Source organism: Schistocerca serialis, chromosome 1, assembly GCF_023864345.2.
Source record: "Schistocerca serialis cubense isolate TAMUIC-IGC-003099 chromosome 1, iqSchSeri2.2, whole genome shotgun sequence".
Lineage (NCBI taxonomy): Eukaryota > Metazoa > Arthropoda > Insecta > Orthoptera > Acrididae > Schistocerca > Schistocerca serialis.
Genome location: NC_064638.1, coordinates 831290855 through 831306565, shown reverse-complemented (window position 1 = coordinate 831306565; position 15711 = coordinate 831290855). Strand labels below are relative to the sequence as shown.

General features: G+C 40.1%; 1 protein-coding gene across 2 annotated transcripts in view; it reads left to right on the top strand.

Annotated features, from left to right (window-relative positions):
* LOC126484756 (beta-mannosidase) overlaps positions 1–15711 on the top strand; it is a 254100-nt gene that overhangs the window by 218299 nt on the left and 20090 nt on the right. For both annotated transcript variants that reach the window (XM_050108354.1, XM_050108362.1), the window contains 4 exons: positions 4987–5264; positions 5355–5502; positions 5622–5833; positions 15305–15508. In XM_050108354.1, the coding sequence (XP_049964311.1) occupies positions 4987–5264; positions 5355–5502; positions 5622–5833; positions 15305–15508 (842 nt within the window). The remainder of the gene's footprint in view (positions 1–4986; positions 5265–5354; positions 5503–5621; positions 5834–15304; positions 15509–15711) is intronic.

Below are 15711 nucleotides of genomic sequence, written 5' to 3'. Positions count from 1 at the left end.
TTCTTTGTTTTTGGTCATTAAATGGGCCATTACAGCTTCGAGGTGGTTTATGAACAGATTAAAGTTACCTGCAGGTGCTCGATATATACTTAATATAATGAAGGATTTTTTATGAAATTCTACTTCTGTTGCACATGCTTCCATATGCGGTTCTAGGCAAAATTTATGACTGCCTATGTTCTTAAATTTATCAGTTTGTTTTAAAATTTTATTTTGCCAGAACGGCAGAACTTCTTCACGTTATGTGGACTAACCGGCTCCATTGCCACCAATGTTGCTGCAACCACTTGGTCGATGCCTATTTAAAATTTATAACAAAACAATGCAAATCCAGGATGGATTGTTAAAATTTATAAAAATTATTATAGATTATCATAATTAATTAATGAACTCCAACTAATAAATTAGATTCCTAAATCCAAAACTCGAATGGATATCCTTATTGTAACAACACTGCTATCTACCCAAGAGCAAAACCAATTACAACACTATATGATAGATTGGTGTGGGCAATGGTGACCTAAAACTTTATAGCATGGCTCACTTGAGGTCTATGTGGAATGGCCCTGCACCATCACTTTTAAGCCCAAATTTTAAGAAACAAATATTTATCAAACTGTTTATTAGCAGAAAGACTAATTAGCAAAAATGGAAATATATAATAAATAATATAACTGAAATGTAGAACAGACGGCAGAAAATCTCATAGCATAGTAATATTGGATGAACTAAGTTTCTTAAAGTTCAAGCCACATGTTTATTGAAGAAATACACACACACACACACACACACACACACACACACACACACACACACATATACACACACGTATGCAAATGGTGGCCTTACATGTATTTGTGAAATTGATAACTATTTACATCAATAGTTAATTAAGCAGCACAAGATGTAGTCATGTAATGTAAGCAGAGCATTTAAACACAGTAGTATACATGGGTCAAGTCTGTACAGCAGCATATTAACTTGCAAAAATCAGCAACAAAATCTTAAAGTTTGCCTGTATCTCTGTATCTACTAACAGTTGCTATAAAAACTAAATTTGGTTATCACCATTACCACAGTGACAAATACCTGTCAAACTTGTCACACTATCATCAATAATTAGTGCAAGGAAATATTATACTTCAAAACTGCCTCAAACTGCTCAAACAACATTGAAGCTTGCATGGTCACACAAAACATTCACTGGAAATCATACAAATATTTTTAAGTCCTGATAGAATTCAAAGTACAGAACTCATTCCCACAAAATTATTCTAAGTCCAATGAATGCTAACTTAAGATTTGTGGCTCCCTGGCCTCTGATACCACTCATCAATTTACCACTGTGAATGCTCATGAATGAAAGACCATGAGCATGAGCCTGTATGCACTTTTAAGCTTTTATCCATGTTGAATATTTAATTTATAAATGAACACATTCAATTTTGAAAGACAGTTACATGTATATACAATGTAATAGTGCACAGAGGCCAATTTTATGATCAGTGTGTGACATCTCATTAAAATATTTACACAGCTTTACAATAGTTATGAATAAAATAAACACAAACATACACAGAAAATTCAGGCTTTCGCAACCAACGGTTGCTTCATCAGGAAAGAGGGAAGGAGAGGGCAAGACAAAAGGATTTGGGTTTTAAAGGAGAGGGTAAGGAGTCACTCCAATGCCGGGAGCGGAAAGACTTACCTTAGGGGGGAAAAAAGGACAGGTATACACTCGCACACACACACATATCCATCCACACATACACAGACACAAGCAGACATTTGTAAAGGCAAAGAGTTTGGGCAGAGATGTCAGTCAAGGTGGAAGTACAGAGGCAAAGATGTTGTTGAAAGACAGGTGAGGTATGAGCGGCGGAGTTCTGACAGGTTGGTGTTAGTGGGAAGTATTCAGATAACCCGGACGGTGTAACACTGTGCCAAGATGTGCTGGCCGTGCACCAAGGCATGTTTAGCCACAGGGTGATCCTCATTACCAACAAACACTGTCTGCCTGTGTCCATTCATGCCAATGGACAGTTTCTTGCTGGTCATTCCCACATAGAAAGCTTCACAGTGTAGGCAGGTCAGTTGGTAAATCACGTGGGTGCTTTCACACGTGGCTCTGCCTTTGATCGTGTACACCTTCCGGGTTACAGGACTGGAGTAGGTGGTGGTGGGAGGGTGCATGGGACAGGTTTTACACTGGGGGAGGTTACAAGAGTAGGAGCCAGAGGGTAGGGAAGGTGGTTTGGGGATTTCATAGGGATGAACCAAGAGGTTACGAAGGTTAGGTGGACGGCTGAAAGACACTCTTGGTGGAGTGGGGAGGATTTCATGAAGGATGGATCTCATTTCAGGGCAGGATTTGAGGAAGTCGTATCCCTGCTGGAGAGCCACATTCAGAGTCTGATCCAGTCCCAGAAAGTATCCTATCACAAATGGGGCACTTTTGGGGTTCTTCTGTTGGAGGTTCTGGGTTTGAGGGGATGAGGAAGTGGCTCTGGTAATTTGCTTCTGTACCAGGTTGGGAGGGTAGTTGCAGGATGTGAAAGCTGTTTTCAGGTTGTTGGTGTAATGGTTCAGGGCTGGAGCAGATTTGTTTGCCACGAAGACCTAGGCTGTAGGGAAGGGACCGTTTGATGTGGAATGGGTGGCAGCTGTCATAATGGAGGTACTGTTGCTTGTTGGTAGGTTTGATGTGGACGGACATGTGAAGCTAGCCATTGGACAGATGGAGGTCAATGTCAAGGAAAGTGGCATGGGATTTGGAGTAGGACAAGGTGAATCTGATGGAACCAAAGGAGTTGAGGTTGGAGAGGAAATTCTGGAGTTCTTCTTCACTGTGAGTCCAGATCATGAAGATGTCATCAATAAATCTGTACCAAACTTTGGGTTGGCAGGCCTGGGTAACCAAGAAGGCCTCCTCTAAGCAACCCATGAATAGGTTGGCATACGAGGGGACCATCCTGGTACCCATGGCTGTTCCCTTTAATTGTTGGTATGTCTGGCCTTCGAAAGTGAAGAAGTTGTGGGTCAGAATGAAGCTGGCTAAGGCAATGAGGAAAGAGGATTTAGGTAGGATGGCAGGTGATCGGCGTGAAAGGAAGTGCTCCATCACAGCGAGGCCCTGGGCGTGTGGAATATTTGTGTATAAGGAAGTGGCATCAATGGTTACAAGAATGGTTTCCGGGGGTAACAGATTGGGTAAGGATTCCAGGCGTTCACGAAAGTGGTTGGTGTCTTTGATGAAGGATGGGAGACTGCATGTAATGGGTTGAAGGTTTATATACATATATCACGCATACACACACACACAGATACGCACACACACACACTTAAGTCCATATGCACTTAATTATAAAGTAACATGTTGTTGCTATTACTAATATTGTTAGCATTAGTATGCATATATATGGTGTATCATAAGTGCATATTGTGTAATTGGTTCATCTGTTATTAATTTTTATGAACTATTATGGTGAAAAACTTTATAACTTTTAAAATATATAGTTTAGAACCAAGGTTAAAGTTGCAACAAGCATGTCTTATTGTTGCAATTTCTGATTGTCCCACAATGGCTGTGATGAGTCATGGACTCCAAGCATGTCTGTGTCCTCTTCTCTTTCCATAATATTGCCTTCAAGTCCATTTCCCTTGTATAGCCCCGGTATATACTCCTTCCACTTTTCAACTTTCACTTCTTTACTTATTCTAGTTTCCCATCTGAGCTCTTAATATTCATACAGCTGCTTCTGTTTTCTCCAAGGACTCTTTAATTTTCCTGTAAGTGGTATCTATATTTCCCTTAGTTGTATATGCTTATATAATCTTACATTTGTCCTCTAGCTTTTCCTTCTTAGATTGACTTCCTGTTAATCTCATGTTTTAAACATATTATTCTTTTTTGCCTGCTTTATATTTTCTCATTTCATCAATATCTCCTGTGATATCCAAAGATTTCCACATTTTACCTATTTGATCCTCTGCTCACTTCACTATTTCATCTCTCAGACCTACCCATTTGTTTTCTATTGCATTCTTTTCCTCATTCTAGTCAATCTTTGCTTAATGATCCCTCTGAATCTGCACATACTCTGCTTCTTTCTACTTAGTCAGGTCCTATCTCCTTAATTTTCTGCCTTTTTGTAATTTCTTCAGTTTTAAACTACAGTTCATAACCTATCATTGAACTCTCTCAAAATTTGGTGTACAAGTAGTTACTTGCAACAAGCGTAGCACACTTTAGAATCATCCACTGGAGAAGGATTCACATTTTAGGGACCATTGTCCAATGCAGAGGCATGTTAACAAGATTTCATGGTTTCTTAGTGGCTGGGAGGAGTTGTGGTACTGATGGTAGTAAGATCCATCGGTTGAAAGCTATTGTGTCTCATTTACAACACTTTTTCATCTAAAGACATGTGGCCCTGAGTAGTACATGTATGGTAACAGTGTACCATAACAAGTTGTTGCAAGCTCCCCTGGCTGCAGCATGCTCCTGTCCGGTGTTCCAATTTCACGCATGTTCAGGTACTCATCAGAATATTACATCTCATCCTAACTGCTGAAGGTAAGGAAAGGAGTTCTGGGCTGCTGTCTCAGCTGTGTACATGCACTGGTTGGATTGAAGTGCACTCATGTAGTTGAAATAAATGAGGTATTTTGTTACTTGAACTTCTTTCATCTCTTCCAGTGCTCTCAAGATTGCTTGTCTCTCAGCATCAGGCATCTTGGGCTCATACAGTAACTGGCCCTTGATTATGTATTTAAAGAAACTACAAAGCACTGGAAGTTGTCCTCCTGTGATTAGGGTAGACTGTAAAATAATCATGACATCTTAATTCGAAAATGTAGTCAAGGATATATTCCCATTTGTACTGCAGTATTTCTAAATTCAGAAATATTAAGCTTTTTAAGACAACAATCTTTCAAAAGATTCTTACTTTTTCAGTGATAGTTAACCACAATTATTTGTTTCAGTGCACTATTATAATTACATGCTGGATGGATGGGATCCAAACATCTACCCAGTTCCACGGTTTGCATCTGAATATGGTTTCCAGTCACTCCCATCATTTTACACAATAATGTCAGTGTCTGAACCAACAGATTGGAGTGTGGATAGTGATTTAATGCAGAACCGCCAGCATCACTTAGGAGGCTACCAAGAGATGGTAATAGAGATGAATAAACACCTCCCATTACCTGTTAATTACAGCACTGAAGAAAACTTTCACACTTATATTTACTTTAGCCAGGTTTGTTTCCTTATTAATGAGATGTAGTTTCTTATTGAATTACAAGCAGTATTTCATGGAAATGACTTGTATGATGGGTTATCTTTACAGATAAATCAAGCAATGTCAACAAAAGTACAAACAGAACATTACAGAAGATGGCGCAGCTCTTTAAAGGAGTCTGGGGAAGGATACACAATGGGAGCTCTATACTGGCAGTTAAATGATGTATGGGAAGCACCATCTTGGTCATCCATTGGTGAGGCAAATGCTGCCTACTTGTAATTGTAGTTTATTGGTCAATAGTCATTGCTTGATTTTTTACATTCATGAAAATACTGAAACTTGTACTGATCTATCGCATTAAATGTTTAACAGATTTCTTAGACCAATGGAAAATGTTACACTACTATGCAAGGGATTTTTTCTCCGATATCTTAGTGTCAGCATATGTGACAAGTTCTGGAGCAGTTTCTGTAAGTGTCTCTTCAGATAAACTGGAAGACATTGACACTGCATTCCTAAGTATACATACATATCAATGGAGTAATTTCACACCTTTGAGCACTGTTTCAACAAACTGTTCTGTGGTATGTAAATGTCTTATTTTTTCAACTAATATAGGCGTTAATGGTCTTTCTTGATCTTTCTATATTTACTTATGAGTATAAACATATCATACATATAATAACTACTCACTTTCTCTGATGTGTTTGTTTTGTAGAGAAGTGTAAATTTGTAGAAATATGACATATACCCAAACCCAAATTAATACAGCACCAAAAAACATTTATACATAAATATATGTCAAATACAGGCATATAAGCATGAACTGTTAACAACAGGCATTTGGTATTGTAGATATTTATAAAAAATAGGTAAGAGGTAAAGGTAAAGCTATGCATTCTGGCCATAGATGGGCCAATTGAGTCTAACCAACTGCTGTGCCATTCTCTGCCAGTGGCATAATCAGATAAGGTATGGAGGAGCATGTGGTCAGCACACTGATCTCCTGGTAGTTGACAGGTTTCTTGACCTTAGAACCACTGCAAATTGGTCGAGTGATCAAGCAGCTCCTCTGTTGGTCTCACAAGGCTGCATTCCTTACCTGTCCTCCCACTAAGGAAAAAATCACTGGCAGTACCTCGAAGCAAACCCACCTCCCCACATGGCAGTCAGCTGTGCTGACGACCCAGTTATGGAGGCAGACATTTATAAAAAATATTGAAACAAATAGAAAAGCATAAGAAGAGAATTGAACAAAGAATTAATGTCAGAGTCTGCATTCTTCAGAAAAGAAACACACACACACACAGAGAGATATATATATATATATATATATATATATATATATATATATATATATATATATATATATATATATATATATATATATATATATGTTACACCAACAACCTGAAAACACCTTTCGCATCCCGCAACTACCCTCCCGACCTGGTACAGAAGCAAATTACCAGAGCCACTTCCTCATCCCCTCAAACCCAGAACCTCCAACAGAAGAATCCCAAAAGTGCTCCACTTGTGACAGGATACTTTTCGGGACTGGATCAGACTCTGAATGTGGCTCTCCAGCAGGGATACGACTTCCTCAAATCCTGCCCTGAAATGAGATCCATCCTTCATGAAATCCTCCCCACTCCACCAAGAGTGTCTTTCCGCCGTCCACCTAACCTTCGTAACCTCTTGGTTCATCCCTATGAAATCCCCAAACCACCTTCCCTACCCTCTGGCTCCTACCCTTGTAACCGCCCGCAGTGTAAAACCTGTTCCATGCACCCTCCCACCACCACCTACTCCAGTCCTGTAACCCGGAAGGTGTACATGATCAAAGGCAGAGCCACGTGTGAAAGCACCCACGTGATTTACCAACTGACCTGCCTACACTGTGAAGCTTTCTATGTGGGAATGACCAGCAAGAAACTGTCCATTGGCATGAATGGACACAGGCAGACAGTGTTTGTTGGTAATGAGGATCACCCTGTGGCTAAACATGCCTTGGTGCACGGCCAGCACATCTTGGCACAGTGTTACACCGTCCGGGTTATCTGGATACTTCCCACTAACACCAACCTGTCAGAACTCCAGAGATGGGAACTTGCCCTTCAGTATATCCTCTCTTCTTGTTACCCACCAGGTCTCAACCTCCGCTAATTTCAAGTTGCCGCCGCTCATCATACCTCATCTGTCATTCAAGAACATCTTTGTCTATCGACGTGCCAGCGCTTTCATTAGGTAAGTCACATCATCTTTGTTTATATATATATATATATATATAAAAAACAAAGATGAGGTGACTTACCGAACGAAAGCGCTGGCAGGTCGATAGACACACAAACAAACACAAACATACACACAAAATTCAAGCTTTCGCAACAAACTGTTGCCTCATCAGGAAAGAGAGAAGGAGAGGGAAAGACGAAAGGATGTGGGTTTTAAGGGAGAGGGTAAGGAGTCATTCCAATCCCGGGAGCGGAAAGACTTACCTTAGGGGGAAAAAAGGACGGGTATACACTCGCACACACACACATATCCATCCACACATATACAGACACAAGCAGACATATTTAATGACAAAGAGTTTGGGCAGAGATGTCAGTCGAGGCAGAAGTGCAGAGGCAAAGATGTTGTTGAATGACAGGTGAGGTATGAGTGGCGGCAACTTGAAATTAGTGGAGATTGAGGCCTGGTGGATAACGAGAAGAGAGGATATACTGAAGAGCAAGTTCCCATCTCCGGAGTTCGGATACGTTGGTGTTAGTGGGAAGTATCCAGATAACCCGGACGGTGTAACACTGTGCCAAGATGTGCTGGCCGTGCACCAAGGCATGTTTAGCCACAGGGTGATGCTCATTACCAACAAACACTGTCTGCCTGTGTCCATTCATGCGAATGGACAGTTTGTTGCTGGTCATTCCCACATAGAATGCGTCACAGTGAAGGCAGGTCAGCTGGTAGTTCTACCACTAAAGACTGGTCTTTAAATATGTCTGCTTGTGTCTGTATATGTGTGGATGGATATGTGTGTGTGTGCGAGTGTATACCCGTCCTTTTTTCCCCCTAAGGTAAGTCTTCCCGCTCCCAGGATTGGAATGACTCCTTACCCTCTCCCTTAAAACCCACATCCTTTCGTCTTTCCCTCTCCTTCCCTCTTTCCTGATGAGGCAACAGTTTGTTGCGAAAGCTTGAATTTTGTGTGTATGTTTGTGTGTCTGTCGACCTGCCAGCACTTTCATTTGGTAAGTATATATATATATATATATATATATATATATATATATATATATATATATATATAAATATAAAAACAAAGATGATTTGACTTACCAAATGAAAGTGCTGGCAGGTCGACAGACACACAAACAACCACAAACATACACACAAAATTCAAGCTTTCGCAACAAACTGTTGCCTCATCAGGAAAGAGGGAAGGAGAGGGAAAGACGAAAGGAAGTGGGTTTTAAGGGAGAGGGTAAGGAGTCATTCCAATCCCAGGAGCGGAAAGACTTACCTTAGGGGGAAAAAAGGACGGGTATACACTCACACACACACACACACACACATATCCATCCACACATATACAGACACAAGCAGACATATTTAGAGACAAAGAGTTTGGGCAGAGATGTCAGTCAAGGCAGAAGTGCAGAGGCAAAGATGTTGTCGAATGACAGGTGAGGTATGAGTGGCGGCAACTTGAAATTAGCGGAGATTGAGGCCTGGTGGATAACGGGAAGTTTCCGCCACTCATACCTCACCTGTCATTCGACAACATCTTTGCCTCTGCACTTCTGCCTTGACTGACATCTCTGCCCAAACTCTTTGTCTTTAAATATGTCTGCTTGTGTCTGTATATGTGTGGATGGATATGTGTGTGTGTGTGTGTGTGTGTGTGTGTGTGTGTGTGCGAGTGTATACCCGTCCTTTTTTCCCCCTAAGGTAAGTCTTTCCACTCCCGGGATTGGAATGACTTCTTACCCTCTCCCTTAAAACCCACTTCCTTTCGTCTTTCCCTCTCCTTCCCTCTTTCCTGATGAGGCAACAGTTTGTTGCGAAAGCTTGAATTTTGTGTGTATGTTTGTGGTTGTTTGTGTGTCTGTCGACCTGCCAGCACTTTCATTTGGTAAGTCACTCCATCTTTGTTTATATATATATATATATATATATATATATATATATATATATATATATATATATATATATATATATATATATATATATATATATATTGGAAGGAAACATTCCACGTGGGAAAAATTATATATAAAAACAAAGATGAGGTGACTTACCGAACAAAAGCGCTGGCAGGTCGATAGACACACAAACAAACACAAACATACACACAAAATTCAAGCTTTCGCAACAAACTGTTGCCTCATCAGGAAAGAGAGAAGGAGAGGGGAAGACGAAAGGAAGTGGGTTTTAAAGGAGAGGGTAAGGAGTCATTCCAATCCCGGGAGCGGAAAGACTTACCTTAGGGGGAAAAAAGGACAGGTATACACTCGCACACACGCACATATCCATCCACACATACAGACACAAGCAGACATATCCTGCTTGTGTCTGTATGTGTGGATGGATATGTGCGTGTGTGCGAGTGTATACCTGTCCTTTTTTCCCCCTAAGGTAAGTCTTTCCGCTCCCGGGATTGGAATGACTCCTTACCCTCTCCTTTAAAACCCACTTCCTTTCGTCTTCCCCTCTCCTTCCCTCTTTCCTGATGAGGCAACAGTTTGTTGCGAAAGCTTGAATTTTGTGTGTATGTTTGTGTTTGTTTGTGTGTCTATCGACCTGCCAGCGCTTTTGTTCGGTAAGTCACCTCATCTTTGTTTTTATATATATATATATATATATATATATATATATATATATATATGAATATAATAGAGGGAAACATTCCACGTGGGAAAAATATATCTAAAAAGAAAGATGATGAAACTTACCAAACAAAAGCGCTGGCAGGTCGATAGACACACAAACAAACACAAACATACACACAAAATTCAAGCTTTCGCAACAAACTGTTGCCTCATCAGGAAAGAGGGAGGAGAGGGGAAGCCGAAAGGAAGTGGGTATTAAGGGAGAGGGTAAGGAGTCATTCCAATCCCGGGAGCGGAAAGACTTACCTTAGGGGGAAAAAAGGGAAAAAAGGACAGGTATACACTCGCACACACACACATATCCATCCACACATACACAGACACAAGCAGACATTGTCCACAGGGACAAGATCCTTGTGGCAAAGGGCTTGGGCTAGGAATGACATAGGGTTGGACTAGGATATTGTGGAGTTTGGGAGAGCAATGGAATACCATTTTAGGAGGGGTGGGAAGGAGCTTGGGTAAGATGTCCCTCTTTCCTGATGAGGCAACAGTTTGTTGCGAAAGCTTGAATTTTGTGTGTATGTTTGTGTTTGTTTGTGTGTCTATCGACCTGCCAGCGCTTTTGTTTGGTAAGTTTCATCATCTTTCTTTTTAGATATATATATATATATATATATATATATATATATATATATATATATATATATATATATATATATATATAGAGGGTAACTTTCCACATGGGAAAAATATACCTAAAAACAAAGATGATGTGACTTACCAAACGAAAGTGCTGGCACGTCGATAGACACACAAACATACACACAAAATACAAGCTTTCGCAACAAACTGTTGCCTCATCAGGAAAGAGGGAAGGAGAGGGAAAGACGAAAGGATGTGGGTTTTAAGGGAGAGGGTAAGGTGTCATTCCAATCCCGGGAGCGGAAAGACTTACCTTAGGGGGAAAAAAGGACAGGTATACACTCGCACGCACACACACACATATACAGACACAAGCAGACATATTCAAAGGCAAAGGCAAAGCTGGGGGATAATTTGGAGAGTAAAGAATGTGTTGTAGGCTTAACTGCCATGTGCGCAGTTCAGAAAAGTTGGTGGTGGAGTGGAGGATCCAGATGGGACAGATTCTGAAGCAGCCACTAAAACCAACTATGTTAATTTTAGCTGCAGGTTGTACTGCAGGGTCATCCTCCTTGGTCTTGGTCACAGTTCTGTAGTGGCCCTTCATCCTGATGGACAGCTGTTTGGTAGTCATAACAATACAAACAGCTGTATAGAGATTGCATCAGAGCTGGTGTATGACATCACTTCTTTCACAGATGAGCTGGCCTAGATCTAAAATAACCTATGAGACGACTGGAACTGGGAGTACTGGGTGGGTGGATTGGGCAGGTCTTGCACCTGGATCTTCCACAGGGACAAGATCCTTGTGGCAAAGGGCTTGGGCTAGGAATGACATAGGGTTGGACTAGGATATTGTGGAGTTTGGGAGAGCAATGGAATACCATTTTAGGAGGGGTGGGAAGGAGCTTGGGTAAGATGTCCCTCATTTCCATGTATGATGATAGATAGTCAAAGCCTAGACTAAGGATGTGGTTCATTTATTTCAGTTCAGGGTGGCATTGAGTGATGGACGGGGTACTCACAGTTCTTGGAGGTGTTGGAAGGACTGGAGGTATTTGGGGATATGGCATGGGAAAACTGTTTTTCCGGACTGACCAGGTCTGGGGGGATAATGCATTTTCGTGAGGACCTTGCTGATACCATCAGCATAATGGGCGAGGGAGTTATTGTCACTACAGATATGCTGTCCCCGGGTGTCTAGACTGTATGGGAGGGATTTTTTTTTGGTGTGGAAGGGATGGCAACTGTTGGAATGCTGGTATTGTTGGTGGTTGTTTGGTTTATGGTAGACATAACACCAACTGACCACCAACAGTACCTACATTTTGACAGCTGCCATTCCTTCCACGCCAGGAACTTGGTCCAATACAGCCTGGTTACCTGGGGTGGCTTATCTGCAGTGACAAGAATTCCTTGCACAGTATGCTGATGGTCTAACCAAGGCCTTCACAGATCAGCACTCTCCCTCAGACCTAGTCCATAAACAGATTTCCCATGCCATATCCCCACACACCCCCAATCCTCCCATCACCCCCATTCCTCCAACCATCCCCAAGAACCAGTTACAAATGAGCATCTCCCTTTGTCACCAGATACCACCTTGGACTGGAACGACTGAACCACAGCCTTTGTCAGGGCTTTGACAATCTATCATCAGGCCCTGACATGAGTGACATCCTGCCCAAGATCTTTCCTATCCCTCCTAAACTGGTGTTCCATCACCCAACCAACCTCCACAACATCCCATACATCCCTATACCACTCCCAACCTCACATGGATCATATCCTTGAGTAAGACTTAAATGCAAGACTTGTCCAATCCACCCACCCAGAATTTCCTATTCCAGCCCAGACTCAGGCTTACCCTATCCCCATTGCACAGATGGGAGTTATCCTTACAATACAGTCTCCCCTTCCAGAACTATCCCATTCTCAACCTATTGTAACCTACTGTCTCCATAGCCTTCATCCAACAGTTTCCATCCCCTATCCTGTCGCCTCTTCCCAATTCACATTCCCTCACCCTCATTGTGCACCACTCTCAGCCAAAATACATGTATGCATGAGATGTGTGCTTGTCTGAATGTGGGTGTGGGTGTTTTCTTTTTGAAGAAGGCTTTGGCCGAAATCTCCCAGTGTATCAGTCTTTGTTATGCAGCTCTGCCTGCTACTCAACATGTCATCTTTATGGTAAGTAGCAAGCTATCCTTTTCATAATATTGTTGATGTTCCAACCTGGACTTCCCAATGTGCAGCTGACATAAGAAATTGTTATAGTGTATTGCACTATTTTCTCTACCAAAAAATTCTTATCCCACATTGTGTCACCAAATACCTTCACAATATGAAGCAAAGAAAGAGAGGGAACATTTGGAATAACATATAATGCTGATACACTTATCTTGTTCAGAAGTGCTTCAAATCAGCTCATTAATTCTGCAATGATCACTTATTTTAAAAGTCCATTCATATGGTAATAAAGCTTTTACTATGACTAATATTGAATGCATTTCTGTTTCTTGATTAATCCACCAGTGATCACTTATTTAAAAGTCCATTCTCATCCTAACAAAACTTTTACTATGACTAATATAGGTGGCATCGGGTTAATGTTCTTGAACAAATAATTGGGGATAAGATTAAATTAAAAAAAAAAAAAAAAAAAAACAGCTAAAACTTTATCTTTTGAATAGTTCTTTCTATTCTTTACAGGAATTTTTTGACAGTGCGTAATAATTAGTCAAATGTGTTTAAGCATCCCTATAAAAATGACTGAATACCACTGGTATAGCAATTGCTGACAGAATGCTTTTCATATGAATTAGAACGTAAGCATTATAATTTGTCTGAGAACCAGCTGTGTTGTTATTTGAATACTTGAAACTTATGTATCATATGATTTAAATTGTAAGCTTCATGGCCATTTTCATATGATTATTACTGTAATACTCTGACACATTCTACATCGTAGTGATACACTCACATGAAGGATCCATAAAAATAAAATAATGAGGTATTCAAGATTAAAAGTCAGACAGAATAATGTTGAAATGTAATCTGTAGTAAGAGTTTGCAGGTTAAATAGAAAGCTGTATTCCTTAGCTTCTCAGCTGATTTTCATTCTCCTAAAGTAAATAAAAATGTTAGTCATTAGTAAATATTAATTTTTACAAAAAGTTTGTTTATGATGCCTCTCTCTTGGACAATTTGGTGATGTAAGCTTGTATTACTGTCACATGTGTTCAGATGAGAGCAGTAGTAACATAAATGCAAGCATCATTAACAAAACACACAAACTGTGCAGCACACAAAAGACTACCACAGTCTACAACATGGCCCTGATGATTCTGATGTATTTGGTGCCAAAAATTATTATGCAGTGTGTTTCCATAAGAGTGTGCAAAAATTTAACAGGATATAGAGGATGCTTCACTGAACAGTTTGAGGTAGGGAACCTGGGATTGGAAAAGTCCTCTTAAGGAGACAACAGGAATAAAATCACGTTACTGTGTACTTATTTACTTACGTTAGTTAACTGCAGATACCATCGTTGACACAATGAATGTACCGTTTGTACTATATCTTACAAAATGTGCTGAACCTGATGGCCATCAACCTCAATGCAAGCATGACATTGACAAACAACTATGAAATCTTCACAGGTTATCAGCCAAGTGGTGTCATCTTCTAGTCACATTGTTTCAGTGGACTGCGTATTCATCATCCTCAGGCGAAGTGCCGGGATGCTGTCTGTTGTGCACCTTTGTAGCTACTGGGCCGCTATCAGATTCTGGCTGCTGACCAATCATGTGCCAGTGGAATCGCACTGGGCACTTGCACAAACAGATAGTTGATCCCACACATTGAGCTTTCAGCATAAATATCGCACCAGGGGAGTTTACAGTTGGCTCCCAACTCAAATTAATGTGGTAACTCAGCAATGGTTGGTTTGCGGACACATGTTTATTGGAGCTTTTTAGCTACTATTGGCCTGTACTTTCCATGTGTGAATTATTGACCATCATATCTGAAACACCCTGTAAATTAAGTAACAGAAAGAAGAAACTATATAGTGCTGTAAAGATTTGGATAAAAAGCAAGGAACTCTAAAGCTCTTGTATAAAATAATGTCGTAGTTCCATCATTGGAGTATTAGACTTCATGAGCTCTCCAGTAAGAGTATACAAAATCTGTGTTATTGAGTTGCAAAAATATTGTATGTAAGGACTTACAGATGTTAATATGTCATCAAACATTTGTGGTCAGTTGGAGCTACTGCATCCATGTCACAAAATGTAGAAGTATTTATAATATTGTGTGTTTTCTTAACAAATAACTTATTTTGAACATGAGTCTATGTTATTATTAATATTACAACTTCTTTCAGTATAAAGTACACAGGAAACATATGTAACAGAATATTACTTTACAGTTCACAACAGAAACTAATAAAAACTACTTTGGTAATTTGCTTTACATTTTATGATTCTGTATTTACAGGAAGTATTGTGGTAAGTTAAGATACTATGGCTTATCTTTTGCATATTTATTTTAAATGCTATTTCCTCTTTACAGAAGGGTCAACATTCAGACAGTGTTTTTGAACAAGATTTGGATACCTTCCTTGAAAATGCTGGATGTGCCACTTCACTTTCAAGAAAAATGTGTTTTTTGTACCTAACATTGTCTGATGAAAGTGAGAACAAGATTAGTCCAGATAATTTTGTCTTTCCATCATCATTTAAAGAGGCTGTTGGATTGCAAGTTCCAAATATTTTGGTAAGTGTAATGAGGACATGTCATTCCATGCCAACAGCGTAAAAGTATATGGTGTCATGAAATGAACAATAACTGTCCCTAATTATAAGGGATATTAGCTACCAACATGCAATATGAAGTGACATAGTTGTTTTGTGATTTAAAGTTTTAAGTTCAGATCCTTTATTTTCATAGACCACTTGTTTATCCGTGACTTCTACAAT